At 43.5% G+C, this 16159-nt stretch overlaps 1 protein-coding gene across 2 annotated transcripts in view; it reads right to left on the bottom strand.

Annotated features, from left to right (window-relative positions):
* Positions 1-781: 781 nt before the first annotated feature.
* si:dkey-197j19.5 overlaps positions 782-16159 on the bottom strand; it is a 60135-nt gene continuing 44757 nt past the window's right edge. For both annotated transcript variants that reach the window (XM_043708416.1, XM_043708417.1), the window contains 2 exons: positions 10640-10732; positions 782-1892 (listed from right to left, as the gene is read on the bottom strand). In XM_043708416.1, coding sequence (XP_043564351.1) covers positions 1622-1892; positions 10640-10732 — 364 coding nt within the window. In that variant the 3' untranslated portion in view covers positions 782-1621. The remainder of the gene's footprint in view (positions 1893-10639; positions 10733-16159) is intronic.

The following is a 16159-nucleotide window of genomic DNA, read 5'->3' as shown; positions in this document are numbered from 1 at the left end:
CCAAGGGTACTGGTGCCCCTCAGGTTCAGGTGTCGACCATCCTGTTTATAGAGGTCCCATCTTCCCCAGAAAGAACCCCAGTTATCCAGATACCGGAATCCCTCCCTCCTGCACCATCCCTGTAGCCACGCATTTAACTGTTCTCTCTCCCTATTCCTCGACTCTCTATCACGTGGCACGGGTAACAAACCAGAGACAACAACTCTGTTTGTTCTAACTCTGAGCTTCCAACCTAGCTCCCTGAAAGCCTGCCTAACATCCTCAGCTGTCCTCCTACCTATGTCGTTGGTGCCAATGTGGACCACGACTTCGGGCTGCTCCCCCTCCCCCTTAAGGACCCGGAAAACACGATCAGAGACGTCACGTACCCTTGCACCTGGGAGGCAACATACCAAACGTGAGTCTCTCTCGCCCCCACAAAACCGCCTGTCTGTGTCTCGAACTATCGAGTCCCCAATACCTATTGCTCTGCTCTTCTCCACCCTTCCCTTCTGAGCAACGGGGACAGGCTCCGTGCCAAGGCGTGAAACCCCTTGCGTACCCCTGGTAAGTCGTCCCCCCACAAGTATCCAAAACAGTATACTTGTTCTTGAGGGGGTCCCTGCACTGGCTGTTTCCTCCCAGTCCCCCTCACTGTCACCCATCTGTCTGCAATCTTTGGAGTTACTACTTCCCTAAAGCTCCCTCTGCCTCCCGAATGATCCTAAGTTCATCCAACTCCAGCTCCCTAACACTTTGATCAAGAATCAAGTTGCAATTAATATTCAGGCCTGGCTTCACAAACAAGTAACAATTTGTTTTAATACAAGTGCTACCTTCTGTCCAAAGGTCATCTTGAGCTCACATTTCACAGGTCCAAACCAAAACTGATAAGAGAGTAAAATAAAAATATTGAAAAATCAGTGAGGATTTTTAACAAGGTACAGCAAATAATTAGGAAGGAAATGAACGTTGGCCTCTATTCCAAGGAGAATCAAGTATAAAAGTAGAGAAGATGTGTTACACTTTTACAGGGCATTAGTTAGACCACAACTCAAATAACATGCATCGTTTTGTTTCCCTTAGCCAAGAAAGTATTTAATTAACTTAATAACCAATTCAGAGAAGATTCACTCAACAAACGTTTGGGATGAATAGGTTGGGCCACTGCACATTGGATTTCAGATGACTGAAAGTGATTGTATTGATGGGACATGGTAGGATGGATGTTGAAAGGATGTTTTGCCTCATGGAGCAATTTAATCAGAGCGCATCCCCTAGTCCACCTTTGATTAACTAATGGGAACACTTGTAGTTAGTAAACATGAGAAACAAACATGTGATGGAAATGCGAATAAAACATTGTAATTGATTTAAGCTGTTTTCCTGTCACAAGATTAAGTGTACTTAGTGACCATACTTGTTCATTTCGGGGATAAAAATTTAAAAGTTTTCTGACCAAAGTAAAAGTCCTGTACTTTCTATCTGCGCACAGACTTTTAAAATTCTTTAACAACTTTGAAGAATTTGTACAACTCATTTTTTTACTACAGGAAGGAATTAACAGTTTTCTGCATTTTCCAAATGTCGAACAGTTCCTGGGAAAAAAATCGCAGATCCTGTGCAAAGGCACACTGGTGGATCACAGCCAGTAGCGCTTGTGCATGTCTATGTCTCCATATGTAAGATATCCCTGTTTACTGATGGGCCAGCTATTGTTGCTGTAGTAGCGATAGGGACTGAGCCTTGCATCTTGATGCGTGTTACTGAAGAATACTTCTTGGTGTTCTAACGTGGCATATGGAAGGTACATGCGCACTTTGTCCAATAGATGGCCAGGCCAGAAGGCATATGGGTTGGCCTGAGCACTGGCGGTCAGGCCTGGCACTGACTGCGCCTTCACCTTCAACTTTCTGAAAAATAAAATCAACAGAAACAAATTCAGTGATTCCATCAATTTGCTTTTATCCTTTGCAGCTGACTTTACTCTGGTGGATTATGGGACTCAATTCAATCCAAAATGTTTGAACATGGATTCAAAGAGGGCTATAGCACACAAAAAAAGACCCTTTGTTGCCCATCTCTGATTACTCTTGAATTCAGTAGCTTGCTTGGTCATTTCAGAGGATAGTTTCATTACCATGAAACTGGAGTCAGATATAGATTAGGTTGGGCAGGACAGCAGATTTCCCTCCACAAAGGGCATAAGTGAACCTGAACAGGTGCAGTGTTTACAATAATCATCAATGGTTTTCATGTTACCAGAGTCTAGCTTTTAATACCTGAATATTGTGCATTGATTGAATTTAAAATACCACCAGTTGCAAAAAAAGGAGTATGAATACCTGCCCCTTTGATCATCTGTCATAGGGAAAATGCTGGAAGTCACAGAACAACACAGAAGACTACAACACAGGAATAGGCCCTTTGGCCCACATGTCTGTGCTGACCATGATGCCGATCTAAACTAATTCCATCTGTTACACATGGTCTGTATCCCTCTCTCCCCCGTCTATTCATATGTCTGGCTAAATGCCTCTTAAACCTTGCGAATGTATCTTCGTCAAAAATGTTCCTGGCAGCACTTTCCAAGTACTTTCCATGCTCTGTGTGAAGACCTTTCCTCGTACATTTTCCTTAAACTTTTCCATTCTCATCTGAAACCTATGCCCTCTAGTATTTGACATTTTCACCCTCGGAAAAAGATTCCGAATGCTGACATTATCTATGCCTCTCATAATTTTATATACTTTTATTAGAATACCTCTCTGCCTTCGCTGCTCTAGTGAAAACAATACAAGTTTGTCCTACTTGCCCTAATAGCTAATACACTCCAATTCAGGCAACATCCTGGTAAACGTCTTTTGCACTCTCGCAAAGCCTCCACATGTTCCTATAGTTTGGGGACCCAAGCTACAAATATGGCATAACTAAAGTTTTATACAGCTGCAATTGACTTCCCAACTTTTATACCCAATGTCCCAACTGATGAAGACAAGCAGGCTGTATGCCGCCTTTATCATTTTACCTACTGTGTGTCATAATGAGGGAAGCTATGGACTTGGACCCCAAGATCTCTCTGCATATTAATGTTCTTAAGGGTCCTGCCATGAACTGTATACTTTCTTCTTGTATTTAACCTCCTAAAATGCATCACCTCACACTCGTCCAGATTAAAGTCCATCTACCATTTCTCCTCCAACTGTCCAGACGATCTGTTTCCTGCTGTATCCTTTGACAACCTTCCTCGCTATCCATTACTCCAATTTTCCTGTTGTCTGCAGACTGAATAATGACCACCTATATTTTCATTCAAGTCATTTGTAAAAATTACAAACAATAGAGGATCCAGCTCCAATCCTTACCAGTCATCACAGACCTCCAGTCAGAAAGAACACCCTTCCACAACTGCTTCTTTATGACCAAGCTAATTTTGTATACAATTTCCAAGGGACTTAATCTTCTGGTTTGGCCTATTATGAGGCTGAAGGAGGAAGGGAGGAGATTGCTGGGGCCTTTACAGAGATCTTTGTCTCCTCTTTCGCCACAGACATGGTCCCAAAAGACTGCAGAATCACCAATGTTATTCCTTTGTTTCCTTTGAAGAAGGGTCACTGGACCTAAAATGTTTACTCTGCTTTCGTTCCACATATGCTGTCAGCCATGCTGAATTTTTACAGCAATTTCTGTTTTTGCTTTAGTAAAACCCATGTAGGTAACATCTATTGGTCTACCCTCATCAATCACATTGGTCACTTCCTTAAAAGTGAGACAAGACCTTCCCTGCATTTAGCCACGCTGAATATCCCTAATAACTCCATTATTTTTCAAATGCACATAAATCCTGTTGCTAACAATCTTCTCCAATAATTCTCTATCACTGATGTAAAGCTCACGAGCTTATCATTTCCTGTATTATTCCTGTTGCCTTTCTCAAACAAAAGAACAACAGTGGAGTGTACTGCATCACACTCCTGAATTATGCCTTGTACATGCTGGACAAGTTTTGGGGAGTCAGCAGGTAAGTTGCTTGCTGCAGAATTCCTAGCCTCTGACTTTCTCATGTAGCCATTATATGTATATAGTGAGTCCTGATGAGTTTAGAGTCAAAGGTAACCCTCAAAATATTGTTTATTTGGGATTCATTAATAGTAAGGTTGCTGAATATCAATGTCAAGTGGGTAGCTTGTCTCTTATTATAAAAGGTCATTGCCTGGCAATTTGTGTGGCACAAATGTTACTTACCACTCCTCAGCTTAAGAGTATGGTGCTGGAAATGCACCGCAGGTCAGGCAGCATCCGAGGAGCAGGAGAATCAACGTTTTGGGAAGGACTTATGCCCAAAACGTCTATTCTCCTGCTCCTCAGATGCTGCCTGACCTGTTGTGCTTTTCCAGCACCACACTCTCGTCTCTGATCACCAGCATCTGCAGTCCTCACTGTCTCCTTCTCAACTCAAGCCTGGATATTGCTCAGATCTTGTTGCATTTGAACATGAACTACTTCAATTTCGATCAGAGTGTGGTGCTGGAAAAGCACAGCAGGTCAGGCAGCATCCGAGGAGCAGGAAAATCAACGTTTCCGGCACAAGGAATAGAGGCAGGAAGCCTCCAGAGATAATGAACTTCAATACCTATGGAGTCACAAATAGTGCTGAATGTTGCACAATCAATCATGAGCGAACATCTCCACTTTGACCTTATGATGGAGGGAAGGTCATTGATGAAGCAGATAAAGATAGTTGGGTTTCGGACACTACCCGAGGAACTACTGCAGAGATGTTCTGGAGCTGAGATGACTGACCTCCAGCAACTACAAGCATTTTACTCTGTGCATGGATTGACTCCAACCAATGGAGAGAGTCTTTCCCCTGATTCCAATTAACTCCAGTTTTGCCAGGGATTCATGAAGCTACACTTGGTCAGGTGTTGGCTTGAAGACAAGGGCTGTCATTGTCAGTTTCCCTCTGGAATTCAGCTGCTTTGTTCACTTTTCAACGAGGGCTGTAAAGAGGTCAGGAGCTGAGTAACTGTGATAGAACCAAAACTAGGTGTCACTGAGCAGGTTCTTGCTGAGCAGGTGCTGCTTGACAGCACTGTTGATGACACCCTTCCATTAGATTAGATTAGATTAGATTATTTACAGTGTGGAAACAGACCCTTCAGCCTAACAAGTCCACACCGACCCGCCGAAGCGCAACCCACCCAGACCCATTCCCCTACATTTACCCCTTCACCTATCACTAGGTGCAATTTAGTATGGCCAATTCACCTAACTTGCACATTTTTGGACTGTGGGAGGAAACCGAGTACCTGGAGAAAACCCACGCAGACACGGGGAGAATGTGCAAACTCCACACAGTCAGTCGCCTGAGGCGGGAATTGAACCCGGGTCTCTGGCGCTGTGAGGCAGCACTGCTAACCACTGTGCCACCGTGCTGCCCATTGCTTTGCTGATAACCGAGAGTAGACTGAAGGTGCAATGATAACAACTTCTCTCTCAATGTTGGCAAAACTAAAGATCATCAACTTTAGAAAGAAAGAAGAACACACCCCATCGACATCAATGGAGCGCAGGTTGAGAGGATGAAGAGCTTCAAATTCTTAGGAGTAATGATAAACAACCACCTGTTCTGGACTTCCCATATAGATATGATGGTCAAAAGTCACTACAACACCTCTTCTTCCTCAGGCAGCTTAGGAAATTTGCATATCCATAAGGACCCTCACCAACTTTTACAGATGCACCATAGAAAGCATACTGTCCGGGTGCATAATGGCCTTGTACAGCAATTGCTCTGCCCAGGACTGTAGGACTGTAAGAAGGTTGTGTGCACAACTTAGATCATCATGGAAGACAACCTGCCATCCATGCACTCCATTTACACCATCTCATTGCTGCTGAAAGACTACCAACATTGTCAAAGACCCATCCCAGCCTGGTAATGCTCTCCTACAACCTCTTCTGTCAGGCAGTATATACAGAAGCTTGAGCACATGCACAAGCTTCTTCCCTAGCATTATTAGACTGATGAATGGACTCTCTAACTTCAAATAATGTTGATCTTGCCTCCCATATGTCATAAAATCAAAGATTTATACAGCATGGACACAAGCCCTTTGGCTCAAACTGGTCCATGGTGCCCACTCAGTGAGTTTCAGTTGTCTGCATTTGGTCCATATCCCTCTAAACCCTTCCCATCTATGTACCTATCCAATTTTTTTTCTAAATGTTGCTATTGCACCTGCCTCAACTACTTTCTAATGAAGGGCTTATGCCCGAAATGTCAATTCTCCTGCTCCTCAGACACTAACAGGCTGTGCTTTTCCAGCACCACACTCTCAACTCTTCAACCACCTTTCTTGCCAGCCCATTCCATATACATACCACTCTCTACGTGAAGACACTGCTCCTCAGGTCCTTCTTAAATCTTTCCCCTCTCACCTTAAACCTATGACCTCTAGTTTCCAAATCTACATCCCTGGAAAAAAGACTATTTGTAGTCATCCTATCTATACCCCACATGATTTTATACACCTCAATAAGGTCATCCCTCATTCCCCTACATTCTAAGGAATAAATTCCTATCCTGGCCAACCTCTCCCTATAACTCAGGCCTACTGGGTGGCATGGTGGCACAGTGGTTAGCACTGCTGCCTCAAAGTGCCAGAGACCCAGGTTCAATTCCTGCCTCAGGCAACCGTCTGCGTGGAATTTGCACACTCTCCCTGTGTCTGCATGGGTTTCCTCCAGGTGCTCCAGTCTCCTCCCACAGTGTACAGGTTAGGTGACTTGGCCATGCTAAACAGACCCTATTGTTAGGTGAGGGGGTAAACATAGGTGAATGGGTCTGGGCGGGTTGCTCTTTAGAGGGTTGGTGTGGACTTGTTGGGCCGAACGGCCTGTTTCCGCACTGTAAGTAATCTAATCTACTAGTCCTGGCAACATGCTCGTAAAGCTTCTTTGTACTCTTTGCAGTTTAACTATGTCTTTCCTAAAACTGTACACAAGTGCGGCCTCACCAAAGACTTACACAACTGCAACATAACATCCCAACTCCTATACTCAGTGTCTTGACCGATGAAGACCAGCATGCTAAATTCTTCACCACCCTGTCTACCTATTACGCCACTTTCAAATAACTATGTACAGCGGAACCTCAATTATCCAAATTGGGCAGGGAGCATTTTGTTCGGATAATCTGAAATTCAGATAATCGAGGTTTCTCTGTACTCCTAGATCCCTCTGTTCCGCAACACTCCTCAGGATCTTACATTCTGTGCAGTGTAACCTGTACACCTCACTCTATCCAAGTTTTCTCACCCACGATCTGTATGTCATTGCTCACTGCCTGTATTGCTCACACAAAAAAAGGCCTTTCGCAGTTCTTAGGTGTGCATGACAATAAATCTAACCAATCAATCGGCTTTGTTGGATTTGTCAGGCTTTTTGTGTACAGCGTCTGAGCAATTTTTCTCATTGTTGGGTAGATGCCAGTTTTCTAACTATACTGGAAGAGCTTGGTTCAGGAGCAGCAGGTTCTGCAGCACAAGTCTTCAGTACTATTGCGAGAATGTTGTCAAAGTCCATAGCTGTTCAGTAATCACAGAAACATAGGAAAGGGGTGCTGGAGTAGGCCAGTCAGCCCTTCGAGCCTGCACCACCATTCAATTCGATCACGGCTGATCATTCAATCTCAGTATCCCATTCCTGCCCTCTCCCCACACCCTTTGATCCCTTTAACCGCAAGGGCCACATCCAACTCTCTTGAATATATCTAATGAACTGGCCCCCACAGTTTCCTGTGGGGCAGAATTCCAACTCTGAGTGAAGAAATTCTTCCTCATCTCAGTCCTGAATGGTTTACCCCATATTCTTAGACTTTGACCCCTTGTTCTAGATTTCCCCAACATTAGAAACATTCCTCCCACATCTAGCTTGTGCAGTCCCATCAGAATTTTATGTTTCTATGAGATCCCCCTCACTCTTCTAAATTCCAGCAAATACAAGCCTAATTGATCCAGTCTTTCCTCAAAACTATTTGGATACAGAACTGGCTCGAAGGTAGAAGGCAGAGGGTGGTGATGGAGGGTTGCTTTTCAGACTGGAGGCCTGTGACCAGTGGAGTGTCACAAGGATCGGTGCTGGGTCCACTACTTTTCATCATTTATATAAATGATTTGGATGTGAACATAGGAAGTATAGTTAGCTACTTTGCAGATGACACCAATATTGGAGATGTAGTGGACAGCGAAGACGGTTACCTCAGATTACAATGGGATCTTAATCAGATGGACCAATAGGCTGAGGAGATGGTGTTTTAATTTAGATAAATTTGAGGCGCTGCATTTTGGAAAAGCAAATCAGAGCAGGACTTATACACTTAATGGTAAGGTCCTGGGGAAGGTTGCTGAACAAAGAGTCCTTGGAGTGCAGGTTCATAGTTCCTTGAGAGTAGAGTCGCAGGTAGATAGGATAGTGAAGTAGGGATTTGGTACGCTTTCCTTAATGGTCAGAGGATTGATTATAGGAGTTGGGAGATCATGTTGAAGCTGTATATGATCATTGGTTAGACCACTTTTGGAATATTGCATGCAATTCTGGTCTCCTTCCCACCAGAAGGATATTGTGACACTTGAAAGGGTTCAGAAAAGATTTACAAGGATGTCGCCAGGGTTGGAGGATTTGAGCTTAGGAAGAGGCTGAATAGGTTGGGGCTGTTTTCCCTGGAGCGTCAGAGGCTGAGGGGTGACCTTATAGAGGTTTATAAAATCATGACAGCCATGGATAGGGTAAATAAACAAGTATTTTGCCTGGGGTGGGGGAGTCCAGAACTAGAGGGGATAGATTTAGGGTGAGAGGGGAAAGACATAAAAGGGATCTAAGGGGAAATGTTTTCACACAGAGAGTGATGCATGTATGGAATGAGTTGCCAGAGGAAGTGGAGGAAGCTGGTGCAATTGCAGCATTTAAAAGGCATCTGGCTGGGTATATGAATAGGAAGGGTTTAGAGGGATATGGGCCAAGTGTTTGCGAATGGGATTAAATTACATTAGGATATCTGGTCAGCATGACGAGTTGGACTGAAGAGTCTGTTTTCATGCAGTACACCTCCATGGCTCTGTGACTATATATCAGTCACATCATCTCAGGAATCAGTCTTCGCTGGACTGTCTCCATAATGTCCTTCCTTGATTCGGAGACCAAAATTGCATACAATAATCAAGGTGTGGCCTCACGAAGGCGCTGTATAACCACAGCAAGGCATCCTTACTCTGATACTTGTCTTGCAGGAGAGCATGCATTAGCTTTCCTCACTGCCTGCTGCAGCCGCACGCCAACCTTCAGCAACTATTCCACTCTGACACCTAGGTCTCGTTGCACCTCACCTTTTCGTAAACCGACACCATTAACAGATAATCTGCCTTCCTGTTTTTGTGATCAAAGTGGAGAATCTCACATTTATCCACATTATATTGCATTTGCTGACTATTTGCCTACTCAGCCAGTCTGTCCAAGTCACCCCGCATCCTCTTAGAATCCTCCTCATCGCGCACACTGCCACCCAACTTAGTGTCATCTGCAAATTTGGAGACATGGCATTTAATTATTTTATCCAAATCGTCAATGTATATTGTGAACAGCTGAGGTCCCAGATCTGGACACTACATTCACCCCACTCTGAAAAGGACTAGATTATTCAAACTCTCAGCTTCATGTCTGTATCCAGTTTCTCCTATCGTTTCTTGATGTCACGTGAAGTGAATTGAATTGGCTGAAGACTGGGATTTGTGATGCTGGGGACCATTGCAGGAGGTTGAGATGGATCATCCATGAGGCACACCTAGCTGAAGATTACTGTGAATGCTTTTACCTTATCTTTTGCACTGAACTGGACTCTTCCATCATTGAGGATGAAGGTATTTGTGGAGAATTTTCCTCCAGTGAGTTGTTTAATTATCAACCACCATTCACTACTGGATGCGGCATGACAGCAGAACTTAGATCTGATGCACTAGTTGTGGGATCTCTTCGCTCTATAACTTGCTGCTTATGTGGTTTGGCATGCAAGTAGTCTTGGCTGGTAATGAGGTGTGAGGGGTATGATGTGTGTGTGTGCGCGTGTGTGGTGGGTGTATGTGCGTGTGTGTGTGGGTGCATGCGTGTAGCGTTGTGGTTTGTGTGCCATGTGTTATGTTCAGTGGGTACATATGCATGGGGTGTGTGTGTGTTGGGGGTGTATGCATGTGGGGTGTGTGCATGTCTGCGTATTTGAGCATGTGTCAGTGGGTCTGAGTGCATGTCAATTCTCCAGAGTATTAATTATTATTTTTATTCCAGAATCTGTGGACTGATCCACCTATTTTGTGTCTGAAGTTCTATGATGTATTTATGCGAGATGAACGACACTAAGCGACCACCCCCAAAATATCACTGTTTACAGTCAGCACACTGATTCCAGAGCTTGGAGTTTATGTTTCAGCAGCTCAGCATTGCCAAGCATTAAAAACTGTAGGAGCATCACAGCAGCGTTTACATTGGCAGCTGTATTAATCCAGAGTCAGCATTTCCAGGACAACCCGTAATAAATTGCAAGACCACTGTGCAATCACTGAGGGATGACCACAATATTCAGGTAATATTACATAAGAAATCTAACCTTTTGAACTTCACATAATCGTCGAATGTCATGTGTTGTTTCTTGTTGCTGGGTGCATGAGTTCTGCTGCCCTTCTTTTTCCTGTGACCTTTCCTGTGGGATTGGGGTAATAATGCAGTTAAATGAAAAAAAATTAAGAAGTAATTATTTAAAATGAAGTTTGACCAAAATTGATGTTTCAAATGGAGGCACCCCCGACCCAGCATTTTAGGCAGTCAGGTTCAATGGTCAATCTTTCACTAACATTAGTCAATACAATGTGGGAGTTTTTAGACAGAGAGACAGACTGAAGTAACCACATCTGCATTTGGTTGTCTGCTCTCATTAAGCAAAAATAAGAGTTGGACACATTGTGATGCATAACAAGAAGTGGTGTACAAATTACACAATCATACCTACTGGAGAGATACAGGTTCAAATGGGTTGGTGCAGGCAATCATGTACCCATTGAGGGAAACTGAGTGAGGGGTGAGGTAGAGAATGATGTCCTGCTGAAACTGGTTTCTCTGATAGTATTAATCAGCATTCTACCTTGTCTATAAGTCTGTCTTGAGGATAGCCAGATGGGGAATAGGGTATCTTGGCACAGGAGACTGTCCAAAAGTGTGGCAGTGAAGAAGAGAGCAGAATATTGAACTACCCAGACATCAACTGGGATATTGCAAGAGTATGGATATAGAATGAAATGGTTTGAGAATTTTGGAGAATTTGACCACATAGAGGCAAAAGGTTTTTAAGTTTAGAAAGGCATCACGTGTTGGCCCAGTTTTGGTGGGCCAAAGGGCCTGTTCGGTAATGTTCTTTGAATCTCCGTGTATTAAGTGGACAATAGGTGAAGAAAGTACAGATGAAATTGGATACAGGAAACCACAAAGCTTTTGCATGAGGAAAATCTGTAAATTTGTAATTTACATAATCGATACACTATTGTATTCCTTTAACGGAACATACCCTCTACATTAAAGAAGATATTCTTGACATCAAAGGGTAGAAATTTAGAAAACAAAAATTGTGTTAAAATTACATAGCATGTTTGCTCATTTTTAATATTTTAGAAGACACTTTTAGTAAAGGTCACAGGGATAAGGGATGGTGAGTATAATAAGCTCACAAAAGAGGCAAATGATAGATGTGAGAATGACATTGTTACAGTTAATATTTAAGTCTGGCTTGTCAATGCAGATTGTGGTCATGGATTTAAAGGGATAAAGAAAAATGTTCATTTTACGTTTTACAGATCTGGCAAGCAGATTTTGTCAGACATCAATAATAAAAGGATAAACAATAAGAAAATAATTGTGGCTGTGATAATTGAAAAGTGGATGGGACCACCAGCTAAGTTTCTTACTGAAAATAGGGGGTGTTTGAGAGTGATGAATTTAGTGCTCTCTGTGCGTGAGTATGAATAGAATAATTATGGATCTGGCAGCAGAAAGTCCTTTTAGCTGTTGGAATAATGCAGTAAAATGGTACATAAGATTTTGACAGACCAGCCAAACTGTAAATTAATGTCTGCACCTGCGTGGACTGCACATTCTTTGAATTTGTTGCAATCAAATTGTTCAGGTGCACTCTTCAAGATTGTTGCGTGTGGATTACAAATTTACAGATTCTGAAGGGTTATAGAAAATAGTGAGAAGCCAGGCAGTTCTCATACCCTAGCAATGAAGATGAAACTGCTGCAATTGAGTTTGTCTAATAATGGACAGATCAGTTCTGATGCTTAATAATAAGGTCAACACAGCGACTCAGTGGTTAGCACTCCTGCCTCAAAGCGGCAGTGACCAAGGCTTGATTGTGCCCTGGGATGATTGCCTGTGAGAAGTTTGCACATTCTCTATATGTGTGCATGGGCATCCTCCTGGGACTCCGGTTTTCTCCCACAGTCCAAAGGTTGTGCTAAATTGCCCCTTGGTGTAAAGGCTGGGTGGATTAGCTGTAGAAATGCAGGGTTACAGGGTCGAGAACAAAGAACATCACAGCACAGGAGCAGACCCTTCACAGCCTTCCACACCTGTGCCTATCCATATCCCCTATCTAAATCTGCTGCCTATCTTTATCTTCTAAGGAACTATATCCCTTTGCTCCCTGTCCATTTCATGCATCTGTCCATATACATCTTAAATGACACTATCGTTCCTGTCCCAACCACCTCCGCTGGCCCCCTTTGCGTAAAGAACTTTCCACGTATATCTCCCCTAAATCTGTCCCCTCTTATTTTGAGCTCGTGACCTCTAGTAATTGAGTCACCCACTTTGGGAAAATGTTTCTTGCTATCCACCCTGTCGACACCTCATGATTTTGGAGGCCTCAATCAGGTCCCCTCTCAAACTCCTTCTTTCCAATGAAAATAATCTTAATTTACTCAACCTCTCCTCATAGCTGGCACCCTCCATACCAGACAACATCCTTGTGAACCTCCTCTGCACCCTCTCCAAAGCATCCACATCCTTTTGGTAATGTGGCGACCAGAACTGTATGCAATATTTCAAATGTGACCGAACCAAAGTCTTATATATGACTGCCAACTTTCATACTCAATACTCTGTCCAATCAAGGAAAGCATGCAACTCTACCGATCTGCACTGCCACCTTCAGGTAACAATGAATCTGAACTCCCAGATCCCTCTGTACAGCAATTTTCCCCAAGACTTTTGCATTTACTGTATAGTTCATTCTGGAATTGCATCTTCCAAAACGCATCACCTCGTATTTATCCGGATTGAACCCCATCTGTTATTTCTTTGCCCAACTCTCCAATCGATCTATATTCTGCTGTATTCTCTAACAGTCCCCTTCACTATCTGCTACTCCACCAATCTTAGTGTCATCTGCAAACTTGCTAATGAGGCAACCTACACCTTCCTCCAAATCATTTATGTATATCACAAACAACAGTACTCCGAGCACAGATCCCTGTGGGACACCACTTGTCACAGTTCTCCATTTTGAGAAGCTCCCTTCCACTACTACTCCTTGTCTCCTATTGTCCAACCAGTTCTGTATCCATCTAGGTAGAACACCCTGGACCCCACTTTCACCTTCTTCATCTGTCTACCATGGGGAACTTTACCAAAGCCTTGCTAAAGTCCATGTATATGACAGCTACATCCCTTCCATTATCAATCAACTTTGTCACCTCTTCAAAGAATTCTATTAGGTTTGTAAGACATGACTTTCTCTGCACAAAACCATGCTGTCTATCAATGATAAGCCCATTTTCTTCCAAATGGGTATATATCCTATCCCTTAATATCTTCTCCAGTAGCTTCCCTACCACTGATGTCAGGCTCACAGGTCTGTAATTGCCTGGATTATCCCTGTTACCCTTCTTAAACAAGGGGACATTAGCAATTCTCCAGTCCTCTGGGACCTCATCCATGTTCAAGGATGCTGCAAACATAACTGTTAAGGCCCCAGTTATTTCCTGTCTCACTTCCCTCAGTAACCTGGGATAGATGCCAACCGGACCAGGGGACTTGTCCACCTGAATGCCTTTTAGAGTACACAACACTTCCTCCCATCTTATGCCAACTTGACCTAGAGTAATCAAAGATCTATCCATAACCTCAACATGCGCTATGTCCCTCTTCTCGGTGAATACAGATGCAAAGTACTCATTAAGAATCTCACCCATTTTCACTGACTCCACACATAACTTTCTTCCTTTGTCCTGGAGTGGGCCAACCCTTTCCCTAGTTACCCTCTTGCTCCTTATATAGGAATAAAAGACTTTCAGGTTTTCCTTAACCCTGCCCGCTAAGGATATCCACTGATCCCTTTTTGCCCACTTAATTCCTCATTTCAGATTGGTCCTACATTCCCGATATTCATCCAAAGCTTCATCTGTCTTCAGTCGCCTAAACCTTATGTGCGCATCCTTTTTCCTCTTAACTAGTCTCCCAATTTCACCTGTCATCCTTGGTTCCCCAATCTTGCTATTTCTATCCCTCATTTTCACAGGAACATATTCCACCTAAACACTAATTAACCTCCCTTTAAAAGCCTTCCACTTATCGAATGTGGATTTCCCTTCAAACAGCTGTTCCCAATCTACATTCCCCATCTCCTGACGAGTTTTGGTATAGTTGGCCTTCCCCCAGTTTAGCACTGTTCCTTGAGGACCACTCTCAGCCTTGTCCATGAGTTTTCAAAACTTATGGAATTGTGATCACTATTCCCACTGAAACTGCAACCACCTGGCTGAGCTCATTTCCTAACAGCAGGTCCAATATGGCCCCTTCCTGAGTTGGACTACTTACATACTGCTCTAGAAAACCCTCCTGGATGCTCCTTACAAATTCTGCACCATCCAGACCTCTAACACTTAATGAATCCCAGTCAATGTTTGGAAAATTAAAGTCTCCCATCACCACCACCCTGTTGCTCCTACATCTTTCAATGATCTCTCTACGTATTTGTACCTCCATCTCACGTTCGCTGTTGGGAGGCCTGTAGTACAATCCCAATATTGTTTCCGCACCCTTCTTATTTCTGAACTCTGCCTATATTGCCTCACTGCTCAAGTCCTCCATTGTGCCCTCCTTCATTACAGCTGTGATATCTTCTTTGATCAGTAATGCAACTCCTCCACCCTTTTTACCTCCCTCTCTATCGCGCCTGACGCATCGATATCCTGGAATATTTAGTTGCCAATCATGCCCTTCCCTCAAGTGTCAGTAATAGCAATAACATCTTACTCTCAGGTACAAATCCAAGCCCCAAGCCTTACCTACTATACTTCTCGCATTAAAACAAATGCACCTCAGACCACCAGTCCCTCTGCGTTCGCCCTCCGCTTCCAGCCTACTCTTCCCCTTAGTCACGCTGACTTCATTATCTAGTTAGGTAGGGGACTAGGTCTGGGTGAGATGTGCTTCAGGGGGTCAGTGTTGACTCAATAGGCGAAATGGTCAGCTTCCACATTGTAGGGATTCCATGATTTGAATCTATGAGGTTGGTAGTCTCAAAGGACAACGGCCAGAAGTGGTTAGCAAAATCAAATGCCTGTGAGATAGGTCAAATCAGTGGATAAATATGACTATTATAAATACAGCTGGGAAGGCCACTGGAAAATACTAAACCTGGATGAATGCACAGAAGGTTGGTGTCATTGATTGGGAACATGAAGTACAAGCATGGAAGGCAAGAAAATAGTGTAATCTCAAACACTGGGTCTGGGAATGAACATTTCATGAGAAAGAGATCTTAAATCATTGAAATAAATACTGCGGATAGGTCACACAGTAGCAGCCTAGAAGGCAAAATAAAGGATGTAATTTAACAGGGACAAGAAACATTGGGTCAGATTTTCCCCTGGTTGGGCAGTTGTAGTGCAGAGTTAGAATTGGTAAAGTGCACGGGGATCCTGTGGAATCTCCTCAGTTGCAGGATTCCTTCCCTTCTGAAGGAATTACCCAGAAGATCAAGTTTTCCCTGGACAATTTCACTATGCTCAGAACATAGTGGCCTCACAGCACCAGAGACCCGGGTTCAATTCCCGCCTCAGGCGACTGACTG

This window comes from Chiloscyllium plagiosum, chromosome 18 (genome assembly GCF_004010195.1).
Source record: "Chiloscyllium plagiosum isolate BGI_BamShark_2017 chromosome 18, ASM401019v2, whole genome shotgun sequence".
NCBI classification, from domain to species: Eukaryota; Metazoa; Chordata; class Chondrichthyes; order Orectolobiformes; family Hemiscylliidae; genus Chiloscyllium; species Chiloscyllium plagiosum.
This window is presented reverse-complemented; position numbering and strand designations above follow the sequence as displayed.